Source organism: Primulina tabacum, chromosome 11, assembly GCF_025594145.1.
Source record: "Primulina tabacum isolate GXHZ01 chromosome 11, ASM2559414v2, whole genome shotgun sequence".
In the NCBI taxonomy this organism is placed as follows: domain Eukaryota; kingdom Viridiplantae; phylum Streptophyta; class Magnoliopsida; order Lamiales; family Gesneriaceae; genus Primulina; species Primulina tabacum.
In genome coordinates this window covers 10,411,694-10,434,595 of record NC_134560.1, presented here as the reverse complement: position 1 = coordinate 10,434,595, position 22,902 = coordinate 10,411,694, and the positions used below count along the sequence as shown (strand labels likewise).

Genomic DNA, 22,902 nt, shown 5'->3' with positions numbered 1-22,902 from the left:
ATAAAGATTCGTGAGACTGTCTCACAAGAGACCTACTCAAAATAATATTTGTTTCATGAGTAATGACATGTCATAACTTTGTATTTGACTACATAGAATCTTTAGCGTTTAACTCCAAAACGATGAGTAATCCAAATGATCCTGATTCCAGTTCAAATCTGACTCGAAATTCATCAATATTTGACTTCATTTAGAATTTGTCATGACATCGCTGATTTTACAATGAGAATAGATATTCCAATGCCTAAAATCACGCAAGGCTGCCAAAATTATTATAAACCTAACCTCATCGCTAATATTTGGATTTTTTTATATTTACCACGCATACAAATCGGATTACTCGTTAGATTACAAAACACATTTGAAATTACAAAACTATCTTAAATACACTTTAGAAAAAGATTTTTTTCCAGATAAAGTGCAAGGATAATTTTGTAATTTCAAATGCATTTTGTAACTCAACTTGTACATATATCATTTCCCAGAAAAAATGTGTAATTCCAAATCTTTTTATTTAATTATGACCTAAATGTCCACTTTGGAGAAATCGATGAATTTCGATTATAATTTGATTGTTTACAACGAAACAACATATCAAATGTCAAAGGCAAAAACTTGTGTGAGACGGTCTCACGGATCGTATTTTGTGAGACGAATCTCTTATTTGGGTCATCCATGAAAAAATATTACTTTTATGCTATGAGTATTACTTTTTATTGTGAATATCGGTAGGATTGACCCGTCTAACAGATAAAAATTCGTGAGACCGTATCACAATAGACCTACTCAATCTCAAATTCATGTCTTACTTATTTATGCATTAGCAATACATATAGAATGAATTTCAAATTATATAATTATCGGGTGAACTTGAAATTCATCCCGATTAACATGAAATGTTATATAAACATATAAGAGGTAGATCTGAAGTTTATGATTTTACGTCTCCAAACAAATTAAAACAACTGTGAAATATATATATATCCAAACACAATCTAATATTTCATCGTTATTCTTCAAACGTGTTTGCGACCTTTATATATCCATATCCTTCTAAAACTTTTTTTTTAGAGTTCGCAAATACTCTCTAATATCACATAAAGTTTTGATTAATAATGGTCTTGGATCACATAATTGAAACGAAGAAATTTGTGATTTATTAATGAAATATTAAACAAAAAGGTAGTACTCTAAAGTTGACTGAAATAATCAACACCAAACCTAATTAAGTGGCTATGTCAACATTACAGAGACGTATTCTGACCGATATTTGAGCACGTGAAAAGAAAATTACAAGATTTGGAGGGTAAAATTATTTTCTAAAAAAATATGGTTCATTGGTGTCAACAGGTCATATTATTATATTATTGCACTCGTACATGTGTTTTATATATATGTTTAATAAAATATTTTTTAAATTATCTGATTTATATTTAAATAGAGATAATTAACATAATTACAATAAAAATTGATGAGAAATTATACTGTAATTTGAAATTCTAAAAAGAAAAATAAATCTAGGCATATATATATATAATATATATTCAAATTGATATAAAATGTAACATTCAGTATAGACAAAAAATTGTGTGAGACGGTCTCATGGGTCGTATTTTGTGAGACAGATCTCTTATTTGGGTCATCCATGAAAAATATTATTTTTTTATGTTAAGAATATTACTTTTTATTGTGAATATCGGTATGGTTGACCCGTCTCACAGATAAAAATTCGTGAGACCATCTCATAAAAGACCTATTTGTAATCTATATTAATGTTTTGTATAAAACGGAGTTATGAGAATAAGTTTTTTGATTAATTTATGTGTCTTGAGTTTTTATTAAAAAAAATTAAGGATGAACAAGCGCGTTTTGGAAAAAAAAATGGTGTGATTTTATAGATCACGAGTAATTATTTTGAATAGGTGTGGGATCGGGTCGGGACCTGTACTGTAACCCTCCTACTCAATTTCTATCCTGATAAGAATTGAGAATTTTTTTCTCTCGATCTCGAACTCGAAAATACCGAACCTGAATATTCGGGATCTCGTTGTGTACAAATAGGATATCTCAAAAGTTCAGGACCTCATCTGTTAGGGAGATAATATTCCGATAAATATAGGAGTGAGAACAATAATGTGTTCCATTTAATCTTCTAAGTTTAGGCTAAAGGATAAAAAATGATGATAAACTCTCTCTATTTTGTATAATTTTATTTTAGTTATAATATTTGTTTATGTGAATTTTATTTTGATAAATTTATTAACCATTTAATTTAAGCCTTCAAATCGTCATCTATGAGTTAATCCCTTTCAAATGCGTTAATTAATTTCAATATGGGCTTCGACCTAATAGTATTTCATTTTAAATTACAATTTTCCAAACCAATATGTTAATAATATTATAATATTTTTTAAAAAAATTAAAAATTATTAAAATAATCCGGTCGGGTTGAGAATCTCGCCGAGTGGATATTAGTTTTATGATCTCACTCTCGACATCGAAAAGTTCGAGATTTTTTCGGGGCAAGAATGATATGAGATTAGATGGATCGGTTTCAGTTTTTTTGCGAGCCCTAATTTTGAGATTCTCATGCTTAATAATAACAATGCTTAATAATAAAAAATAATACTATATAGAGAAATATTATATTTTAAAAAAAATGAGAGGCATTTTCGGGAGAGAAAAAAAATCGGTGTACATGCATGAAATATGTCAACATTGGTTGGTATATCCATTTTCCCACTTTTTTGTTTGTTTCTATAATCTGGTTTTTCTTTTTTAAGGGGCCACTTTTGGGGAGTCACACAACATGTGAAATTTTAAGGAAAATTGTAACGTTGGTTCGGTATATATATATATATATATATTTGTAATTTTTATTTTTTGTATTGTCAACTTTCAATTTTAATATATAATTTTTTTGTTTTTAACGTTATGTCGGCGTGATACCGGCGTAAAATTAACTTGTGTGCAATATCAAATCAACACTCTCATTATAAAAATCTAAAAGTGCAAAAAATTGAAAATCGTAGCATTAAGATTGTGTTTTTTCCGATAATTGTTTTTGTTGGATAGAGCAATTCAAACGTGGTGTTTGAACTGTTATACAGTTTAAAAGATTTGAATTGTATCATTATCTATAACTTTTGGTAAAGCGACAAGCGTTTGGTTCTACAATTGGTATCAGAGCCAAGATCATTAGTTTGATACTAATTGATTGCAAATAGTGTAATCAATGGAGAGATATTGTTGAGTGCAATAATTGTATCTGCTGGATAGAACAATCGAAAAGTAATGCTTAACCTGATATATAATTTAAATGATTTGAGTTGAACTGTTACCACTAACTATAACTTTTGGTAAATCGACAAACGTTCGATCATATTGATTAAAATCAGTAACATAGAGAGCCACATTAAAAATAAATATAAATGACAAAAATTTACTCTATTTTATTTAAGGTAAGATTCTTAAAATAAATGATTAAACTAACCATGTATTATTAATTAAATTGTGTTATTTGGCGAACCGATAAAGGTAAGATTCTTAAAATAAATTATTAAACCAACCATGTATTATTATTTAAATTGTTTTATTTGGCGAACTGATAAACCCAAATTTATAACATCACCAACTAATTAACTTTTTAATATATTATTATTATATTACGATCTAAAACTAACTAAATATTAAAGATTGTTAACAACGGGGTCAGTGTCAGTGTGGCTACATAGCAACACTATAGCGCTCCCTTTACGTTTTTATAAAATTATTTTAAAAAAATTATAAAATCTTTGAAATGTTGTTTTAAGAATTTGACAAAAACTTGTGTGAGACGATCTAATGAGTCATATTTTGTAAAGGGATATCTTTTTTGGGTCATCCATTAAAAAGTATTACTTTTTATGCTAAGAGTATTACTTTTTATTCTGAATATCGGTTGGGTTGACCCGTCTCACAAATAAAAATTCGTGAGATCGTCTCACAAAAAACTTACTCTAAGAATAAATATGAGTTTGAATAACTATTATATATATATATATATATATATATATAAATTATAATTAAATAATTCTCATTTTTCTTTTTGTTTGAGATTTATTATCCGTTTGACCTTTGCTTTTTATTTTTAAAATACCAAAAAATACTTCTCAATTGTTCTTTAAAAATTATACTTAGAGAACAATTTTTTTAAAAATATTTTCATAAACGTTTTACAAAAATATTGTCCAAGCACATATTTTAAATTTTTTCACTTAAAAATTTCTTAAAAACATAGTTTGTCCTTCATTAATACTGCATTTTAGAACTAATATTGGCCTTCGGTATTTGGGGTAAAAAAAGGTATCTCTTTAGTCATATTTCAAATTTAATTCATATTGTATTTGGGGGAGAAAAAAAGGTACCTCTTAATTCATATTTCAAATTTAATTCAAATTTGATAGTGGCAATGCTCACCAAACCCCCACAAGCCACTATACATATACATATATAATATAATATATATACATATATATATATATATATATGTATAACTAGAGCATCAACAAAATTTACACCAATCATGGCAACTAAACCCCAAGTGGCAACCCTTTTACTCTACCTCCTCATCTCTGCCGTCACGGCCACCGCCTACGGCCGGAAACCCCGTCCGCGTCGCCCATGCAACGAGCTCGTCTTCTTCTTCCACGACATCCTATTCGATGGTCATAATTATAACAATGCCACCGCCGCTATAGTCGGCTCTCCGCAGTGGGGAAACAAGACCACCATGGCAAAACCGTTTAACTTTGGTGACATGATCGTTTTCGACGACCCCATTACCTTGGACAACAATCTCCACTCACCCCCCGTGGGACGAGCACAGGGAATGTATTTTTATGATCAGAAGATTATATATGGTGCATGGCTAGGGTTCTCGTTCTTGTTTAATTCCACAAACTACGTAGGGACGTTGAATTTCGCCGGGGCGGATCCGTTGATGAACAAGACTAGAGATATATCGGTCATCGGGGGTACAGGTGATTTCTTCATGGCTAGAGGGGTTGCCACTTTGATGACTGATGCATTTGAGGGAGATGTGTATTTTAGGCTTCGTGTTGATATTAAGTTGTATGAATGTTGGTAAACTAGTCGAGTCGAGTCGATTCGAGTTTGGAATCAAGACTTTTGTTGAAAGCTATATATGCCCAATCTATAAAATTAATCTGAACTCTTGAGTAATTTTAAACCAGATGGGTTATACCCAAATTTTAAGGATGGATTTGAAATTTTGGTTTGCAAATCATCAAATATCATCGAAAACTCTGAATTGAATATACCGCACTTAATAATTCAATATTTATACTACACTGAAATTCGCGAAATAATTTTATAAATTTTCTTGTTTTGAAATTTTGGTTTGCAAATAGTCAAAATTTAATTGGAAACCAACAAATTGGATTTGACGTGTGTGATGTAAAATACATCAGCAATATGTGACCATATCAGCAATTTCTTAGCATCACATCATCAACATCACGAAGAAAAATATATATTTTTTTAAAGAAAACATTTTTCTAATACCAAACTTTTTGAATACCTACAAAAAAGAAGAAGAACAAGAATGGACGAAGTTACAAAACAATTTTTAAAAAATTAAGCTTTTTAAAAGAATGAGTTGCCATCTCATGTCCCAACTTTTCACACTTGTTCTTTGCTGATGATAGCCTGGTTTTCTTTAGGGCAACAGAAGCAGATTGTGTACAAATTAATCTTTGTCTGGATCAGTACGCCAAGGCGTCGGGACAACTAATCAATTTTGAAAAATCAAGCCTCTCTTTCAGCCCGAACACAAAGACGGATGTGATAGACCTCATTAAAACTAGGCTGACCATTCCAGTAGTACAAAGACATGAAATATACTTGGGCTTGCCAACTTTCTCAGCCCGGTCTAAAAGAGTCCAGTTTACTTATCTCCTTGAAAAAGTGGCCAAGAGGATCTCTAACTGGGGCAACAAACTGTTTTCGGTAGGAGGAAAGGAGGTTTTGATTAAGTCAGTTCTTCAGGCCGTGCCCACATATGCTATGTCATGTTTCCGAATCCCCAGATCCATATGCAATCATATTGAACGAGAATGCGCCAAATTTTGGTGGGGCTCTACTGCAGATAATAGAAAGCTTCATTGGTAAAAGTGGGATTACATATGTAAACCGAAATGCCAGGGAGGAATGTGTTTTCGAAAAATGGAGATCTTTAATAAAGCTCTCCTTGCCAAACAGATTTGGAGAATTTTACGGAAACCTGATTCGCTTGTTGGCCGAGTCCTTAAAGCTCGCTATTTTAAACATGGAGACATAATGCACGCGACACTTGGGAGTAACCCATCGTTTGTATGGAGATCACTCCTCTGGAGCCGAACACTACCGGAGGAAGGATTGTATTGGCGAGTAGGAAATGGAAGTTCAATCCGTATCTTTCGAGATAAATGGGTGCCAAAGTTCCGTAGCTATCTCACTAACCATGGCTCTCCGAATTTAAATGAACTCAAGGTAGATACTCTTATTCATAATGGCAACTGGGATGAAGAGGCTATAAGAGGTTCAGTTCTACCCTATATTGGAGAGAAAATCCAGCGGATTCCCCTTCCGCAAACACCGAGAGCTGACTCCAGATTCTGAAAATATGATAAAAAGGGAAGATATTCAGTGAAAGATGGGTATAGGGTAGGAATTGAGCTCTATGATATGCCGGAACATCAAACGATTTTACCAATGATGAAGTGGTGGAAATTCCTCTGGACACTCACGCTTCCACCAAAAATTAAAATCTTTTGGTGGAGGGTAACCCTGGATTTAATTCCAACAGGAAGCAATCTGATAAAGCATCATGTCCCAGCTTTGAATGTCTGTCCGCTTTGCGGCTTTGGAGGAGATACAATGGCTCACGCACTGTTCTACTGCCCGGAGGTCAAAGGTTACTGGAAAGGACAGATTCATAAACAGCCTTTAAACCAAGTCTGTGGTCGGGATACGATGGAGATATGCAATTGGATGATGAGCCAACTAAGCAAAGATGATTTCGAGAGGTTTGCATGTCGAACTTGGAGCGTTTGCTGTGACAGACTTCATGTTACACATAGCACTGAAGATATAAAACCAACGATGTCGAAACAATGAAATGACAGCTACATCGAAGAATTATGGGCACTTGGGAAGGCATCTCAGACTAGCAATCCTGAACCAGCGGCCGAGTTGATAAAGGTTTGGACTCCTACACCCTCTCAGCATCTGCGGCTTGATGTGGATGCGGCTGTTAATGATCATCTCAACATCTATGGGATTGCTGGGGTAATTCGTAATCAGGATGGGAATATGATGCTGGCCTTCGGAAACAGAATCGAGCCACCAATATCGGTGGTCCATGCGGAAATGTTGGCTATTCAGGAAGGAATAAAACACGTATACCAGAGGGGTTTGGTCTGCACTCATGTTTACTCGGACTCACAGATGGCCGTGCAAGCAGTCATGGATCCATCTTCAGACCTTGGATATATTGGCTCTTGTGCAGAAGAGATTAAGAACTTGACAAAGAAACCGTGGATACTGAGTCTACAACACATATGACGATCTTCTAATGTCATAGCACATTCTCTAGCTCAATTTGTTATTTCCTCTCCCTCGCCTTTTTGTTGGGTGAATGGAGAATTTCCTTCTTGGTTGGTTAATTTGTATCTGTGAACATTGGTTTTTTCTTAATAAAATGGATACATTTTGCTGGTAAAAAAAAAAAAAGAATGAGTTGCCATCTGGGCAAGCCAATCATTAAAGCCTATTGTGTCGTAAGTCTTTTCATTCTTATTAATATCTGTCACTTAAAAAAATGTGGTTTCATTTTTGGAAAATTATAATTTTACTTATATTTTTGTTATCTATGTCATTAAATTTCACTTGAAGCATGACATATTTATTTATTTTACAATTTTATTCTTTTTCTGAATAAATTCCAACGTGTTAGTGTTGTGACGTCGATGATAAGATGTCGATATGATACTGATATATACATTTGTCATATCCAGTTCTCTCACAAAAAAAATGACAAATTATCAAAATTTAAAATATAAAAGACCAAAACTAAAATTTGATGATATAAAAAATGAAAATCACAAGATGAAAAAAATTACTTTTTGTTAAATATTTTTAAATTTTATTGTTAACCTTTAAAAAACCTAATAGTTTTGAAGAGCTGAGTGGTTGGGAATCTGGAGAATTGATTATTTCATTCACATGATTTGAATTAAACCTCTGTCAGTTCTCGCAAAAACATTTTGAATATTCATAATACAAAATAAAATTCTTCTCGAGTAAGTCTATTATGTGATAGTCTAACAGATATTATCAAGAAACCCAAATATCAAATCCTTCCCACGTCATATATATAATTTTATTTTCAAATTTAGGGGTGGTCATATAATATATAGACAAGTATACGTGTGTGCTAGGAAATCTAATAGTAAGCAGGTGTAATAGCCCTTGCCAACCTGCCTCTTCCTCTCCCTCAACACTGCGTGTTAACTTCCAGCTTCACAGGTTACTTACAGAGGCGAAGGAAGTACATACGTGTGCTATCTATCGCTTTGAACATTATAATGTGAATCGAATTCAATATAAGTTTACCACTTGTTTAATCAGACTCCCCTTCTGTCGTTGTACCCTCTTCTTTCAAAGATTTCAGCGAGTCTCCGGTTAGCTTGCTGCGGTACTGCTGCACCACAAGAACTGATGCTGTGGTTGTGAATCCGGGTGAAATCAACAAGTTCCCGACTGGTCCAAGTTCAGGACATTCGCACTTTTTTTTGAAAGCCACAACAAGTTGACCCTCGGGCATTCTACCAACAAGTATCAGATTGCAACGACTAAATGTGCGAATGGCATTTGTTGTTTCTGCTTCATCGCTAACAGTGATCTCTTCGAATTTGATTGAAACGTCTTCTGATACTTTGTTCTTGAACTCTGCAAGAAACTCTTCATCATCTGATCTTGATTCGGGACAATTTTGATTTTCTATATCTAGTTGGACGCTGTCTCCAACTACCTTGGGGTGGACAATGAAACGAACCACGTTTAAACTGATTCCAGGGTGCTCAGCCATGAGTCCACCATGGGATAGAGCTTCACGATCATCATGGCCACCAAAGAAGAATACTGTGATGGTGTAGCTGACGTTGCTAGCAGCTATGTGAGATGTTCCTCCGAGCCCTCGATCAACTAAAATCCCAACTGAACATGGGGCATACTCAAGAACCCTCCTGTTTACATACCTCAAATCAATTCGTGTCGTCTCCAACAGTCCGTCGAGTCTTTGATGCTTGTGGAATGGAAGTATTATTATTGCTGCCCTCTTACTCTCGGCACTGGAGCATATATCTTCATGCATGCTGGACATCGGTGATATTGCTGTTGTTGGTTGGATGGATACTTGGCTGAGGTGCTGGAAAGTCTCAAAAGCAACTACAATTTGATTCGAATTATAGTCCTGTGACTTGTTCCAAAATGGCATCCCGTTTCTTCTCGCCTTGTGAACCATCAAAATTGCGGATGACCTTTCAGAGAGCTCCATCAAGTGCATTGCATAGACACGCAGTCCTCCCTTCTTTCCTTTACCTCGTGAAGTTTCGATGAGATTAATCAGCGTCGGAATGTTTCTTGTGCTGAAAAAACAGGCCAAGATTCGGAGTTGAGAACTTGTTTTCTTTCTCTGAATTGTTCTATGCTTGTATTCTGATATAGCCATTTGAGCTGGCTTGTATATGGCTATAACAGTAGGGGTCGTTATAAATGTCGTGAACAAAGCCATTAAAACCATGATGGCAAATGTTTGATCGTTCAGAACCTACAGGATCGAAAATGAAAGCCGTTGAATGAAAAATAAAGGAACTACAAATCATTGAAATGCATCGATAAAATGTATTTTATCATTTATGTTTACCCCTCTATCCTTCCCAATGTTGAGGACGATAAGCTCCACTAAACCTTTCGTATTCATCAGGAATCCGAGAGTTAGTGCCTCTTTAAAAGGAATCTTGCAGCAGAGAGAGACAATAACAGTGCCAACAATCTTTCCAAAACAAGCTGTAAAAATTACCAAAACAAGAAGACCCCATGACTGAGCCCCTTGAATGGTGGCAACATTCGTCTTGAGCCCACTTGATACAAAGTACAAAGGAAGAAAGAGGCCAGACACAAGATCCTCAACTTTCTCGACGAGGGCTCCAGCAAATGGTCCCTCTTTTGGAACGATAACTCCAAGCACAAATGCCCCAAAAAGGGCATGAATGCCAATGGTATCGGTCACAAATCCAGCTGCCAAAACAGCAGCCAATGTAGAACAAACATAAATCTCATCCACAGGCTCGCCCTCAGGGCAGCGTCGTACTATCCATTTAAAAAGATGAGGTCCGACGAAAATGCAAAGCAACACAAAACCGCATCCAGACAAGAAGACCCACAATGCCACAATAATCGAGTGGCCTGTGCCAGATAGGGCAATAGCTAGTGCAAGTAGAATCCATGCAGCCACGTCATTGACTGCAGCAGCAGACATGGCCATTCGACCAACATCAGTAGTCAAAAGCTTAAGCTCAGCCAGAATACGGGCTAAGACTGGGAAGGCTGTGATGGAGAGTGCCACCCCCATGAATACAAGAAAAGGCCCCTGACTTACACCTTTGGAGACAGTCGCACGAAGCACGATTGAGGTTCCAATTCCTAAAAGAAATGGGACGCTGATTCCCGCGAGGGCAATACTTAACGCCTTCTTTCCGGTTCTTCGAAGTGCCCTTGGATCCAGCTCAAGGCCAACTAAGAATAGAAAGAATAGGAGACCAAGGTTCGCAAGTGTATCCAGAACTGTAAGGCTCCTGGTTGGAAAAATCGCATGAAGATATTTCTGATTGCGGCCTATAACCGATGGACCAAGTAGAATTCCTCCCTGCCAGAACGCTATGATATGTTATATTCTTTCAAGAATTTGTGATGTTTGTGTATGCTTAAAACAATGATAACCTAATCATGCTTGTAGATAGGTGGATGAGGTGTAAGCACAGAAACCAAAAAATTACTACATTTCTAGACGTGCTTCCTTTGTTTTTGTCATTAAGTGGATGATAAAGATGAGACAAATGAAAACTGATACTACTGAAGCTTAATTACAGTGTACATAGTTTATGCTGTTTTTAGTTGTGGTCGTCAATTTCAACGAGCAATAATGGAGGAAAGTTGCACGTATTGGAATAAAGGTGATGATCTACAGCAGCACTATGAAATATGAAATGTGGACCGTAGAAAATATTCAAGAAAGAAATAAATCGAACATCCATGTTCACTGAAAAAGGAAGCACAATATACACTGCAAATTAAATAAGAAAGCTACCGTACTGAGAAACATTGGATGTAGGAAATAGAAACTCACAATAACTTCAGCAATGACGCGTGGTTGTCTTAGAGGCCTGAGAAGATATGCAAGTACTCGGGTCAGCACAACCACGAGGCATATCTGTACAATGACAAGAGGAAGTGAAAAATGGAGAGGATCATCTCCTTGGAACACTCCATTAGAGGTAGCCTTCATAGGAGGTGGACAATTGACCGTGGCATTAGAAGCCATTTTGTGGTAAAAGCCACCACAAGATTGTTGATTTCGGTTAACGCCTGCACTTCATGATCATCAAATCCCGATAAAATTCTTCAATGTAATAAATTAATTTTTAACAGAAAAAGCACATGCCCAGATATTGCGGCATTCAACCCAATACCGTCAAATTTGATTTATTTGGAAATAAGTACCATCCAATGTTTCTTCCACAATCATAAACTAAAAAACAAGGACAGGAATCCACCCGTTTGGAAGCTGTCATCTATTGTTATGTGCCAGACACATCAAGGATTTACCACTGACACGATTGACATGTCAGTGATAAAAACCAATACAAAAAAAATTATATGACTAAGACTTCGAGAAGTTAGATACAAAGATAGAAAGTATGGCATCTTATACAAAGAATTTGACAATTTTCCTTGAGAAATTCGGGGAAAATGTTACATGTGCATGTACGCAAGAGTTACAAACCGCTTTATTTCTGGCCTAGAAAAACTACAACTTTGACCAACAACCAGCCGCCAGGGCAGACCAAGTGGACATCAGCCAAGATCGCCGCCCCGATTCCAACCCTTTTTTTGAATTTAACATCAAAATTTTTTAATCCTCCTACTTTCCGTCTGAACCGAAATGAAGTAGAGTTAAATAAGAACCAAAAAAGGAAAATTTTTAAAAAAAAAAAAGAAAAGAAAAGAGCATCAATTTCAAGAAAGCACGTAGTCAGTTCTCATAAATTTATCGGGTTATTAAAAAATTACAAAATTATCCATTGAAAGAGTAATTTCAACAGCCAAAAAAGAAACGCAAGCACAAAAAATCAAATAAAAGACCCAACACCGTTGAAAAATGACAAGTATTTAATTAACGAAGAAAATGAGAACTCCATATTATATAACAGTCAACGTGAATGACATTCTTGTCATTCCACACAAAGACGTCAGAATACGAATATAATAATCACAGTACGTGTCGTTCACTCATCATGCTTCGGGAAAATATATGCCAGAGCGTAGCTTCCCACTCAGCTACCACGTAAAACGACCCGAATGCCCTTGTATTCCCATCGAATTCTCCAAACGCATCAGTCAATAATCCCTTTCAAATCATAGAATCCCTTACCCACCCCCTTCGATATCGCATTCACGAATGTACAAAACGAACAAATATACGCAACGCAGTGGTACATGATTTAATTTAATCAGTAAATTTGATTTGGAAACACACATCAAAATTGCATCACGTACGAATCACAAAACTGGTTTATAACATCAAATTGCATGCACACCGACGAATAAAAATCGTATCGATAGATAGAGAAGGAAGAATTACACGAATTCTGCAAAAATGGGGCAAGTTTCGATCCGTAACAAATGCAGCGAAATCGGAGATATCCTCCCAACGAAGAATCGGAGACGGTGAGAAGACGAGAAAAAATTCTTCCTTCTTCCGGAGATTATGGAAGAATGACAGAAATCGTGAGAGAGAGAGAGAGATAAGTTGGCTGGTTCGGTTCCATTTTTTTTTTCTAGTCCTTGGAGTCTGCATGTTTATAGAACAGGGACAATGTGATTTACCTATATTGCCCTTGGAGGGGATTGACCGGAATCTGATAAAATATTCGTCCTACAAAATCTTTTCCACACCTAGAATTTTTAGTTGACATTCTCGAGTTCTTAGTTCTTACAAAGCAATCATAAATTTTAAAAATAGTATTTTAATAAGTTTGACGTTTGAAAATGTTATCTACAGAATTTTTTTAAAAAAAGTTTTAATATTTAAATATAATGTGAGAAGAAATTTTTTTGGGAAAATATTATATAAAATATATTATTTTTTATCGGTGCGATATATGATAATAAGTCAACGTACACTTGTCATTTTACTAAAAATCATCATTTATATTTATTCGAACATACAAAAGTTCAAAACATCATGTTTTACTCACTTACACGATCTAGATAATCAATTATAACCAACAATCCCTCAAAGTAACGGTATTATAAGATTATGCGAATCATGAGGTATTTGACTTTAATTTTGATGAATTTACACGAGATGACATTATCTTCGCATTGCATGACATAATAGATGAGTATAAAAGACTCACAAAATCATTCGAGAAGTTACTGCAGAAAAGAAAAGCCTCAAAGTTTTAAGTCAAGTTACTATGGATATATGCAACGAAAGGAGCTTGATAGTTTTAGGGTGAAATTAAATCTGTTGACAAGTAAAATTATAATATGTGAAGAATGTTCCAAGAAACTTTGAATGAAATTCAAAGTTGTTCAAGTTGGTTAACACCTGGAACAAGACTTTCGTTTCTCTTGAAAATATACATGAAATGTAAAAGAAAGCTGGCGATAAAACTGATTTGCTTTGGCAATAATAATTGCAACTCCTATGCACAAAGGACTGAGCTATGTCGAACCGGAAAGTTCTAAGCCCGACAAGACTTGGCTAAAGCAAAGACAAGGCTTGCCTGGACAGGGTCACCAGTCCAGCTCGAGCCGGTCTAACATAATATTGTTTCCATGATTGTGAGTACAAAAGAAGAAGAAGAAAAATAAAGAATCCACTTAGTATCTGGATAGTGGCTGGTCAAGACACATTACGGGAGATGTCAAGCTGATCTCAGAAATCATTGAATGCAAAAGACCAAAAATCATTTTTTGTGATAGCTCAAAAGAAAATGACGTGGGTAAGAGTAAGATTATCCACGACAAAATCATTATCAATGATGTGATTTTAGTTGAAAATCTTTGCTAAAATCTGATTTTTTCAACTAAAATCTGATTAACATTAACCACTTATGTGATAATGGTTGTTCTGTTGAATTCCACAATCACACATGTATCATAAAATCTAGCAACGGTGATATCATGCTAACTGAACTAAGAGAACAAAGCAACTCTCATACATGTTTGAGTGTGTCTCATATGAGACAGTCTCACGGATCTTAATCTGTGAGACGGGTCAACCCTACGGATATTCACAATAAAAAGTAATAATCTTAGCATAAAAAGTAATATTTTTTCATGGGTTACCCAAATAAGATATACGTCTCACAAATACGACCTGTGAGACCGTCTCACACAAGTTTTTGCCTACATGTTTTTTTCCTTTTAATGGTAACAAACACCGATTGAGAAAAAACAGCTAAATCACTTAAATTTCAAATCTATTTTCGATCTGAGCAATCAAGAGTTGATGACAGACTTCCAAAAATCGATTTTACAAAAAATGATATCTGCATTGCAGGCCAATAGGTCTATTTTTAAAAATAGGTGTAACTCCTTCACCAAATACTTGGATTTGCTGCACATAGATCCATTTGATCACATACCAGTGAGTTTAGGCAGAATGAGGTACACTCTACTAATAGTAGATGATTACTCCAAGCATACTTGGGGTGATATTTCTACCATCCAAATACCGGATAAGCGTCCACTCGGTCAAGATTTGAAAACAGTTGAAAAATGAGAAATCTCTTGTGATAGATTGGATAAAAAGCGATGTGGATACTAAATTACAAATAAGAAACATTCAACTGTCTAGATTACCAAATAATCAAGCATGAGTTCTCTGCCGCAGTGTCACATCTGCAAAATGGTGTTGTTGACAGAAGAAACTGGACATTAAAAGAAGCGGCTAAAACAATGATAGCAGTTTCTAGAGTTTCTAATAAAATTTGAGCAGAAGTAGTCAACGCATCTTGCTTTATATAGAACATATCAAATGATACACATCAAATGATAAATAAAAAACATAACAAGACTTCTTATGAGATCTGGAACGACACAATACCAAATATTTCCTATTATTTTTTGCTACAAGTACTTGATAAACTCATTTCACCACTTTTGATGCTAAATTTTATATGTGTATATTTCTTGATTATTTCTCGGTTAACAAAGCTTATAGAGTATTGAATAAAAAATTTTTAATTGTTGAATAAATCATACATGTTATCTTTGATGAAGCATTTTTCTATCCAGCTGAAGAAGAAATCAATATGCATGATTTGAAAAACAAGTTGGATGCTACTTATGACGATTTGTTACTTAAAATAATATTACTTCAATAATTGATGAAGAATAACAACTTTCGTACTATATGATTAATTATAAATGTAGCTCTTAAAACAAAACAATGATCACCATGCATTTTAAAAAATAAATTTAATAATTAAACTCCGACGTTTGAATACCACAATCATAAAAATACACATCTAATAACGACTAGTTTAATTTGTAAAAAGAGTATGACGTGACATAATAAATTTCAATGTGCTTGTCACCAACACTAATGAATAAAAATTGGAGTAAATAGTTTTAAAACGTGTATAAATAAAATAACATGATCTGCAAGGTCCTCGGGTGTGCATTGCCACTGGTCCGAGCCTGATCATTGGTCACCACCTCATCTGCATCGATCAATTCTAGTGAGTCTAATGGCTCAACAAGCATAAACCGCAAGTAATATGTAATAAGATTCATGCAATTTAAACATAGCTAGTACATAACATAATATGAGCATAAATATGTATAACGCAAATTTCGTGTATAAACATTTTCATAAATCATATTTTCATGCTCGTCATATATAATCGTAATCGTAAATAGTTTTGCGTAGAGTTCTGTTTAATGCAAGTGGCCCAAAACATAAATCGTCTGATCAAACTAACCACAGTATTGGGCCGGCAGGGATCACCACAGCCCTTAGACTGGATGTCCACTCCCTAACATATAACATAATTCCCTTGAAGAGGTTGGAGAGGTCTCCAGACACGTTCTTCGGCTTCCAAACCCATAAAATAATTGTCCACGAGACAAATCGCATACCTCAAAAATAATTATTTTACACGTCATGCATAGATACGAACATCGTGGACCTCGTTGGATCCTCTCCGGACATCCTGCCACAACATCCTCAACTAACATCCAAAACAGCCCCTAAAGTTATATTTGGGCGCGTACGACTCCCAAATTAAATAGAACCACTTAGGACATACCAATCAACTTGGGACTCGACCCACACGTGAATCACATCCCAAACTACTGTCCAAGGCCCTAAACCAGGCCCGAACCATGACCGAACCCCTTAAACCATGCACATCAATCTATCGAATACAAACTGCCCAAGAAATAACACTATGACACATATGCACTCCGCGCGATTCCCTACCGATTCCAACTTGAACCAAGCCCGAACCAAGCCTTAGACTCGACCCTTAGACACAACTTAAGACCCTGGTTTGACCCTTTCCAGCCAAAGACTCACGCTCCTGCGCTAAACAAACCCTAGTCGTGCGCGGCCCCTACGCGACCCAACCCAAGCGCGCTGAACTAATTCGACTCCAGACACCTTGCTGTCCAACCAGACACTAAGCGACCAAGACCAGTGTTGGAACATTATAAGTTTCAGAGTTTGAAAATTAAATCCGCAGAACTGAAGAACCAAATTGGCGAACGTATTCAAGAAACCGTAATTGAAAGAAGATTTAAAACTGATGACATAAAATTCAGTAAACGAATTGGTAAGTAGAACTGAAGACTTCTCTTAAATGAACTGTAAAAATATTTATCAACTGAAGTATCCTAAACTGAAATTACATCAGCTGAACTGACTCGGTCAGTTAGCCACGTCATCAGTTAATGTATCAGCCGATCAACTGACAATTCGTACCAAAGCAGAACAGATGAAACAGAGCAGAAAAGTCTGATACTTCGTACCATTGTCAGATAAAGTCATCCACTTGAACTAAATGACGATTCAATGGATATTAGTCATTAAATGAATTCAATGTGACCGTTGGAATCAGAGACTATATATAGCTGATCAATTCAGTTGAAGAAGGTTGGTGAAACCATACTGGACAAACTATCTACAATAATCAATCAGTTGCGATACATTTTTTGATCATTTCCCAGTTTACAAATCGCACACTTAAGCTCGTTTTCATTGTATTTATTTGTAGCATTCAGGCTACTCCTTAAGAGCGATCCAGTTATTTGCTGTCAGATATTTGAAAAATTAAGAGTTTTAGTTTTGCAGTATATAAGTCAAACTAAAGTGGATTATTACAATCTATTCTAATACATCAAAATCTTTTAGTGAAAAATCTATCCTTCAGATAGAAGAGATGACATAAGAGCATTTGAAGACTCCGAATATCAATAAAAATCGTATATTATATTTTGTTATCTATTCAGTTTTTTCAGTACCTCACACTCTGTATTCAATCTATATTTCGGCCTAATTCTGCTCTATCATTAATTGACTGATTTATATTGACAAACAAGATTTCAGGATCAGTTCAATTAAAGAACTGATTCATACTCAAAAGATTGCAAAAAGGCAGAGTGTTTATTCAGCCCCTTTCTAAATACTCCAACCACATTAACCGATCCTATCAAATGGTATCAGAACGGTTAATCTTGTCTTGAATACTCTCACATGCTCAAACTGATAATCATGTCGCCATTCAACAAAATTCACATGTTCTCCACAGAAGAGTTTGACGATTGGAAGATCAGAATGTATGTTTATTTGGCTGCTCAGGACGATAGTATGTGGTATGTTCATAACTGACATATCCATGAAGATTATGAAATCCAACACAGATGTTGCTCTTACTGACGGAGCACCACGTTGTATAGAAAAGCCATTGGATGAGTGGACTTCAGAAGATAAAAGAAAGGGTAACATGGACAATTTTTTCCAAGGACATCTTGTACAAGACACTGGATAAAAACACATTCAGCAAAATTAAAATGTGTAAATTACCTAAAGAAATTTGGGAGAATCTAATTCAGTTGCGTGAAGGAAATGAGCAGACCAATGAAAACAAACTTTCAATTGTTGTTCAGAAGTTCGACAAAATAAAAATGAAAGCCGGAGAATCAATGAGTGAATTTGATGAAAGAGTAAATAGCATCGTGAACGAACAAAATGTACCAAATCATTTCACTTGCACGCTTAATAATTTTTTTGCATTCTATTTGCTTTCACTGTGCTCTTTCTCCTTAGAGTAAAGGTTTATCAAGATTATCAAAGTTATTTCTCAAATTTTATCAATGGAATATGTTGTAACTCTTCAAGTTCGCAAATCTTGATTTTGATATTAACAAAACTTGTTATTTTGTTACTAATTATTTACCTTAGTGTGCAGAAGCTAGGATCAGTTACGGATTTTTCTAAATCGCAAATTGAAGACCCAACTGATCACATAAACTGAATCAGTCAAACTGATGTCAAACGAGCAGTTCAGCTGATTGTCCAGCTGATCGGTGGTTCAGCAGAAGAATCTCAGAAGCCTGGCCAGCCGAAAGAGTGTTCAACTGATGAAGAGCCCAGCTGACAAGTTCAACTGAACAAGAGTGAAATCAGTTCAACTGACGAGTCAACTGATTTCACCAGCCCAATTGAAGATCAGTTCAGCTGACTAGTTCGGAGCATCAGTTAGAATCTTTCAGTTGTAGATCAAGACAAGCTCATTCAAATGGATTCCAGCTATGCACAAAGGTACAAAGCAATTGTCCAGTCAAAGGACAATATTGAACGTTACATCAGAGCATTAAATACAAACGGTCCAGAAGGGCAGTCGAGACACAAAGTCCAAGTAACAAATTCAAAATGCAACAGATACAATAATTGAGTCCACTGTACGATCTAGCTTTGCGCCTATAAATAGAAGATGAAGATCATTGAATACAAGCGAGCATATAGACATATACACGAGAGAGTGTGGTAAAAGAAAGGGCACGCTTATTTGCCTATCAACTTTCAAGAATCATTCAGCCCAGAGGGAAAACTCAAGTATTATCAGCTTAGTTTAAAAGTTTACTTCCCTCAGTGTGTGATAACACCTTTCTGGTGTATTCATTGTTCAGTTCTCACACACGAACACACACCTCCACTCATATATAGTCTTGTACAAAGACATTAAACTTGTGTATGTAGTATACAGACGTTAAACAAGTGTTGGCTGAAAGGTGCTGTCTTCAGTCTAGGCTAGGAGTTCAGTTGAGGCAGTAGTGTAAGTCCTAAGTTAGGAGGATTTGTACAAATAATTGTATAAATCAAAGTTTTCTAGTGGATCCTACCCGAGGTGGTAGAAGGGGTGACGTAGAAGCAGTTGAATTCTCTGAACATCCATAAACATATCTTGTGTACTTAACTGATTAACTGTTGTTTTCAAACTGATTTGATCAGTTAGAGCATCCATCAGTTCAGTTTTAATTTTACCATAACTCAACTAACATATGCGACAACTGATTCTTTGCTTTTCAGTTATTCAGTTTACATAAGTTAAAATGTTTTCTAATTTAACAGGCTTTTTCAGGAAGAATTACTTTGAGTTTCTTCCGCTTGATTTTTAAACCAAACTCGATTTAATTCATCGGTGTTAACATTCTTAGAACACGAGCTATTGCAGCTCATTGGAGAATATTTTGTTCGAAGCACCTCAAGGTGCCCAACAAACGATCTTTCAGAATACCACAAGAACAACCTAGCAATCGAATTTGACACAGTCTTGGACATTTTTGATGAGGCAATGACTACCACATTCAAGATGTTGGAAGCATCTAGTCTGCGCAATTTCCTCATCTGTGAATTCGTCTTCAATGACATGGTGGTTAACTAAATCTTTGTTATTGTCATAGTGAAACACATAAACATTCTCTACACCGTGTGGGGAACACTATTTCCCAAAAGACATTCACCGAAGCCCTATAACTGTCATCTAAGGGTATGTCCAATTTATTCGACATAATGGATGGTAACATAGACCTGTGAAGAAGCCAATTATCCTTTTTTGGTGGTCTCCTCAGTTCCACCTTCAAAAAAAAAGAAATGAAGGTGGAGTCTCAGTTGCTGGAAGATATTGTATCCAAACCATTGCTAGAAAAATACGGAGCTTTTGATACAATGACTGTCGAAAAGTTCAGTGTGATGGTCGCAATCATCTTGAAGATAGATGTTAATTGGTCTGAAATTCTGTATAAAATTCTTGTGGCCATGGTAAAAGGAGAGGAGGGTCAATCCCAAGATTTTTCTATAAAAATCTGTTATTTACTTAACAAAAACCAAGTCGATCTATTCGATGCCCAGTTTCTCCATCACAATAAACTACTCAATCCTTCTGTTGTGGAAGCATTCGAAAATAAGACTTTGCAAACTGTTTAGGATTGATGGTTGCGAAGATCGATAAGGGTGTAGAACAAGAAGCCCAAAGAAAACTAGACATGGAAGGACTCCGACTAAGGGACCAGTGAAGAGAAAGTTGTGGATGGTCGAGTCAGGTTCTAATTAAGTTAGAGAGGATGTTCCTCTAAAACAAGTGTTTTTATCACCAAAGAATATATCGGCTGGGGAAAAGAAGAAGCAGTCGAAAGCGATCCGGCTTGTGAAGCATATATCTGAGCCAATCCGCCCGAACCCATTCCAGTCATGCCTCTCTCAAGGATGATGAGTGGTGTCAAAATTGTGGAGCACAATGTTACTTGCACTGAATTAGGGCGGGCTGCCCAAGATTGATCACAAGACCAAAGAAAATAGCAAGTTGGATGAGGAACTAGTCGACATGTATGCCACTCGATCACAATCAATCTCCTAATTCAAAAATTGAATGAGTTGGTACAATGACGACTCAAGACGTTTGATAATTGGGTGTACTACCTGATGGTGATCCCGTGAAGGAATTGTAGGAGCTTATGAAAAAGCCACTATGGATGATCCACCGGACACATATGCATCACAAATTGATGGATCTGGTCACTCTGCAACAGATTCTGATAGTGAGGAAGAAGAAGATTATGACATCAACAATATTGCCATACACTCTCAAATGGAGTCCATTCTTAAGCTCATAATAGTCTTAAGGCCCAAATTGACAATGTTCAATCAATTATTGGTATCCAACTACAAGAAATGATAGATTATATGTAGCGTGGTGACACCAAAAAAGGGAGAATCGGTTAAGAAGCAGGAGGAAACAAGATGAAGACAGTAGAAAGGCCAAGTAGGAGAGAAGGAGGGAGGTTCAAGAGCATCACCAGCATAGAGGTTGCGGTGGTGGTAGTGTAGAAAGTAGTAGCAACAGCCGGTTCAAGCCTTAGTGACAGGATTAAGTAGGTGTAATATTTTTTATTGTTTTCTAAAGCATTTTAAAAATGTCATTTCATTAATTTAATAAAATATATTGATACCCAATGAATGAGCCCATGGATGGGCCCACCACCCTTGGCTCATCCCCAGCCCAAATGGAGAACAAGCCCACCAAGGGCCCATGTATTCTCCTATAAATACCAGGTTTGAGCGTATGATATTCATTCACTATATTGTTTTCAGCAGCACCCTTAGCTGCTCTGAAACGTATCCTCTTTTCGTTTTCTTAAAAAGTACTAGAAATTTTTTTTTTCCTCGTAATTAAATATACTTATATACAAACGTTTTAAAATACCTTGTCACCATTTTTAAAATAAAACATCCTACTAGTGCTTGAAAATCCAAAGAGAGAAGTCAAACATGAAATCGTAAATCATTTACCAAACCTAAAAAGCAATAATTTTTTGAAAAGTGTAGCCTATACTACCTCTCAAAAATCTCTCAAAATCATAAAGTAAAATGTCGTAGAAATCTTTAACTTAAAGTGATAAACTTAAATGCGGAAATAGAAGCGATGGTCCTCGGGTTATGTGCACCGACAGTCCAGCAAGTCACCCGTCAAGACCTCCAATATCATTGCTATCAATCCCACCTGAATCAACACACCTAGTGAGTCTAAAGACTCAACACGTCCTATCTTTGGTAACAAGTACTACGTAATACAGTTAACATATAACGGTGAAAAATACTTGTACTGAAAATATCATTTTCATGAGGATGCATAAACTTAAATTTAATTATTTTCGTAAACATTTTCATGATGCATAAAAATATTTTCAAAAGACGTAAACATATCACTTAAACATATTCATATTCATGTCCATATTCGTATTCATACTCATGTTCGTGTTCATGTTCGTGTTTGTTGAATTCAGATCGTTGATTGTGATTTTCATATACGTGTTAGGCGATGGATCCATCTACATGTAACCACAGTACTGGGCGGCGGGGGACACCAGCAACACTCTCACCGGTCAACTGGGCCCTGGCCTTACGTATTATCATATCATCATATACATATACATATACATATACATATCCGTATCCAAGGTAATACGATCGTCGGGCTCCCACTGGGACCATAACCCTCACGATAT

General features: G+C 35.7%; 3 protein-coding genes across 5 annotated transcripts; 2 read left to right on the top strand and 1 right to left on the bottom strand.

Moving 5' to 3' along the window:
* Positions 1-4,553: 4,553 nt before the first annotated feature.
* LOC142518502 (dirigent protein-like) lies at positions 4,554-5,239 on the top strand. The gene has a single exon (XM_075621286.1). It carries the CDS (start codon positions 4,565-4,567, stop codon positions 5,126-5,128), a length of 564 nt encoding a protein of 187 aa, XP_075477401.1. The 5' UTR covers positions 4,554-4,564; the 3' UTR covers positions 5,129-5,239.
* A 986-nt stretch (positions 5,240-6,225) lies between these two features.
* On the top strand, positions 6,226-7,605 carry LOC142519627 (uncharacterized). The gene is made up of 3 exons (XM_075622663.1): positions 6,226-6,580; positions 6,848-7,067; positions 7,167-7,605. The coding sequence occupies exons 1-3, from the start codon at positions 6,226-6,228 to the stop codon at positions 7,603-7,605; spliced, it is 1,014 nt and encodes a 337-aa protein (XP_075478778.1).
* Positions 7,606-8,575: 970 nt separating this feature from the next.
* LOC142518224 (cation/H(+) antiporter 18-like) lies at positions 8,576-13,163 on the bottom strand. Of its 3 annotated transcripts, none has more exons than XM_075620962.1 (4): positions 12,965-13,163; positions 11,450-11,693; positions 9,968-10,969; positions 8,576-9,871 (listed from the first exon to the last, which is right to left on the bottom strand). In XM_075620962.1, the coding sequence occupies exons 2-4, from the start codon at positions 11,642-11,644 to the stop codon at positions 8,663-8,665; spliced, it is 2,406 nt and encodes an 801-aa protein (XP_075477077.1). In that variant the 5' UTR covers positions 11,645-11,693; positions 12,965-13,163; the 3' UTR covers positions 8,576-8,662. The 3 variants fall into 3 exon arrangements, with proteins under 3 accessions (XP_075477077.1, XP_075477076.1, XP_075477078.1); XM_075620961.1 differs by having other exon boundaries at positions 11,450-11,688; XM_075620963.1 differs by lacking the exon at positions 12,965-13,163 and adding an exon at positions 12,107-12,947 and having other exon boundaries at positions 11,450-11,688.
* Between the last annotated feature and the right edge of the window lie 9,739 nt (positions 13,164-22,902).

Coding starts and splice junctions, on each gene's coding strand:
- LOC142518502 (XM_075621286.1), top strand. CDS start 4,565: ATGGCAACTAAACCCCAAGTGGCAACCCTTTTACTCTACCTCCTCATC.
- LOC142519627 (XM_075622663.1), top strand. CDS start 6,226: ATGGAGATCTTTAATAAAGCTCTCCTTGCCAAACAGATTTGGAGAATT. Junction 6,581..6,847: donor GGATGAAGAGGCTATAAGAG/GTTCAGTTCTAC, acceptor TAATTCCAACAG/GAAGCAATCTGATAAAGCAT. Junction 7,068..7,166: donor AGCAAAGATGATTTCGAGAG/GTTTGCATGTCG, acceptor ATGAAATGACAG/CTACATCGAAGAATTATGGG.
- LOC142518224 (XM_075620962.1), bottom strand. CDS start 11,644: ATGGCTTCTAATGCCACGGTCAATTGTCCACCTCCTATGAAGGCTACC. Junction 10,970..11,449: donor GCGTCATTGCTGAAGTTATT/GTGAGTTTCTAT, acceptor GCGTTCTGGCAG/GGAGGAATTCTACTTGGTCC. Junction 9,872..9,967: donor ACATTGGGAAGGATAGAGGG/GTAAACATAAAT, acceptor TCGATCCTGTAG/GTTCTGAACGATCAAACATT.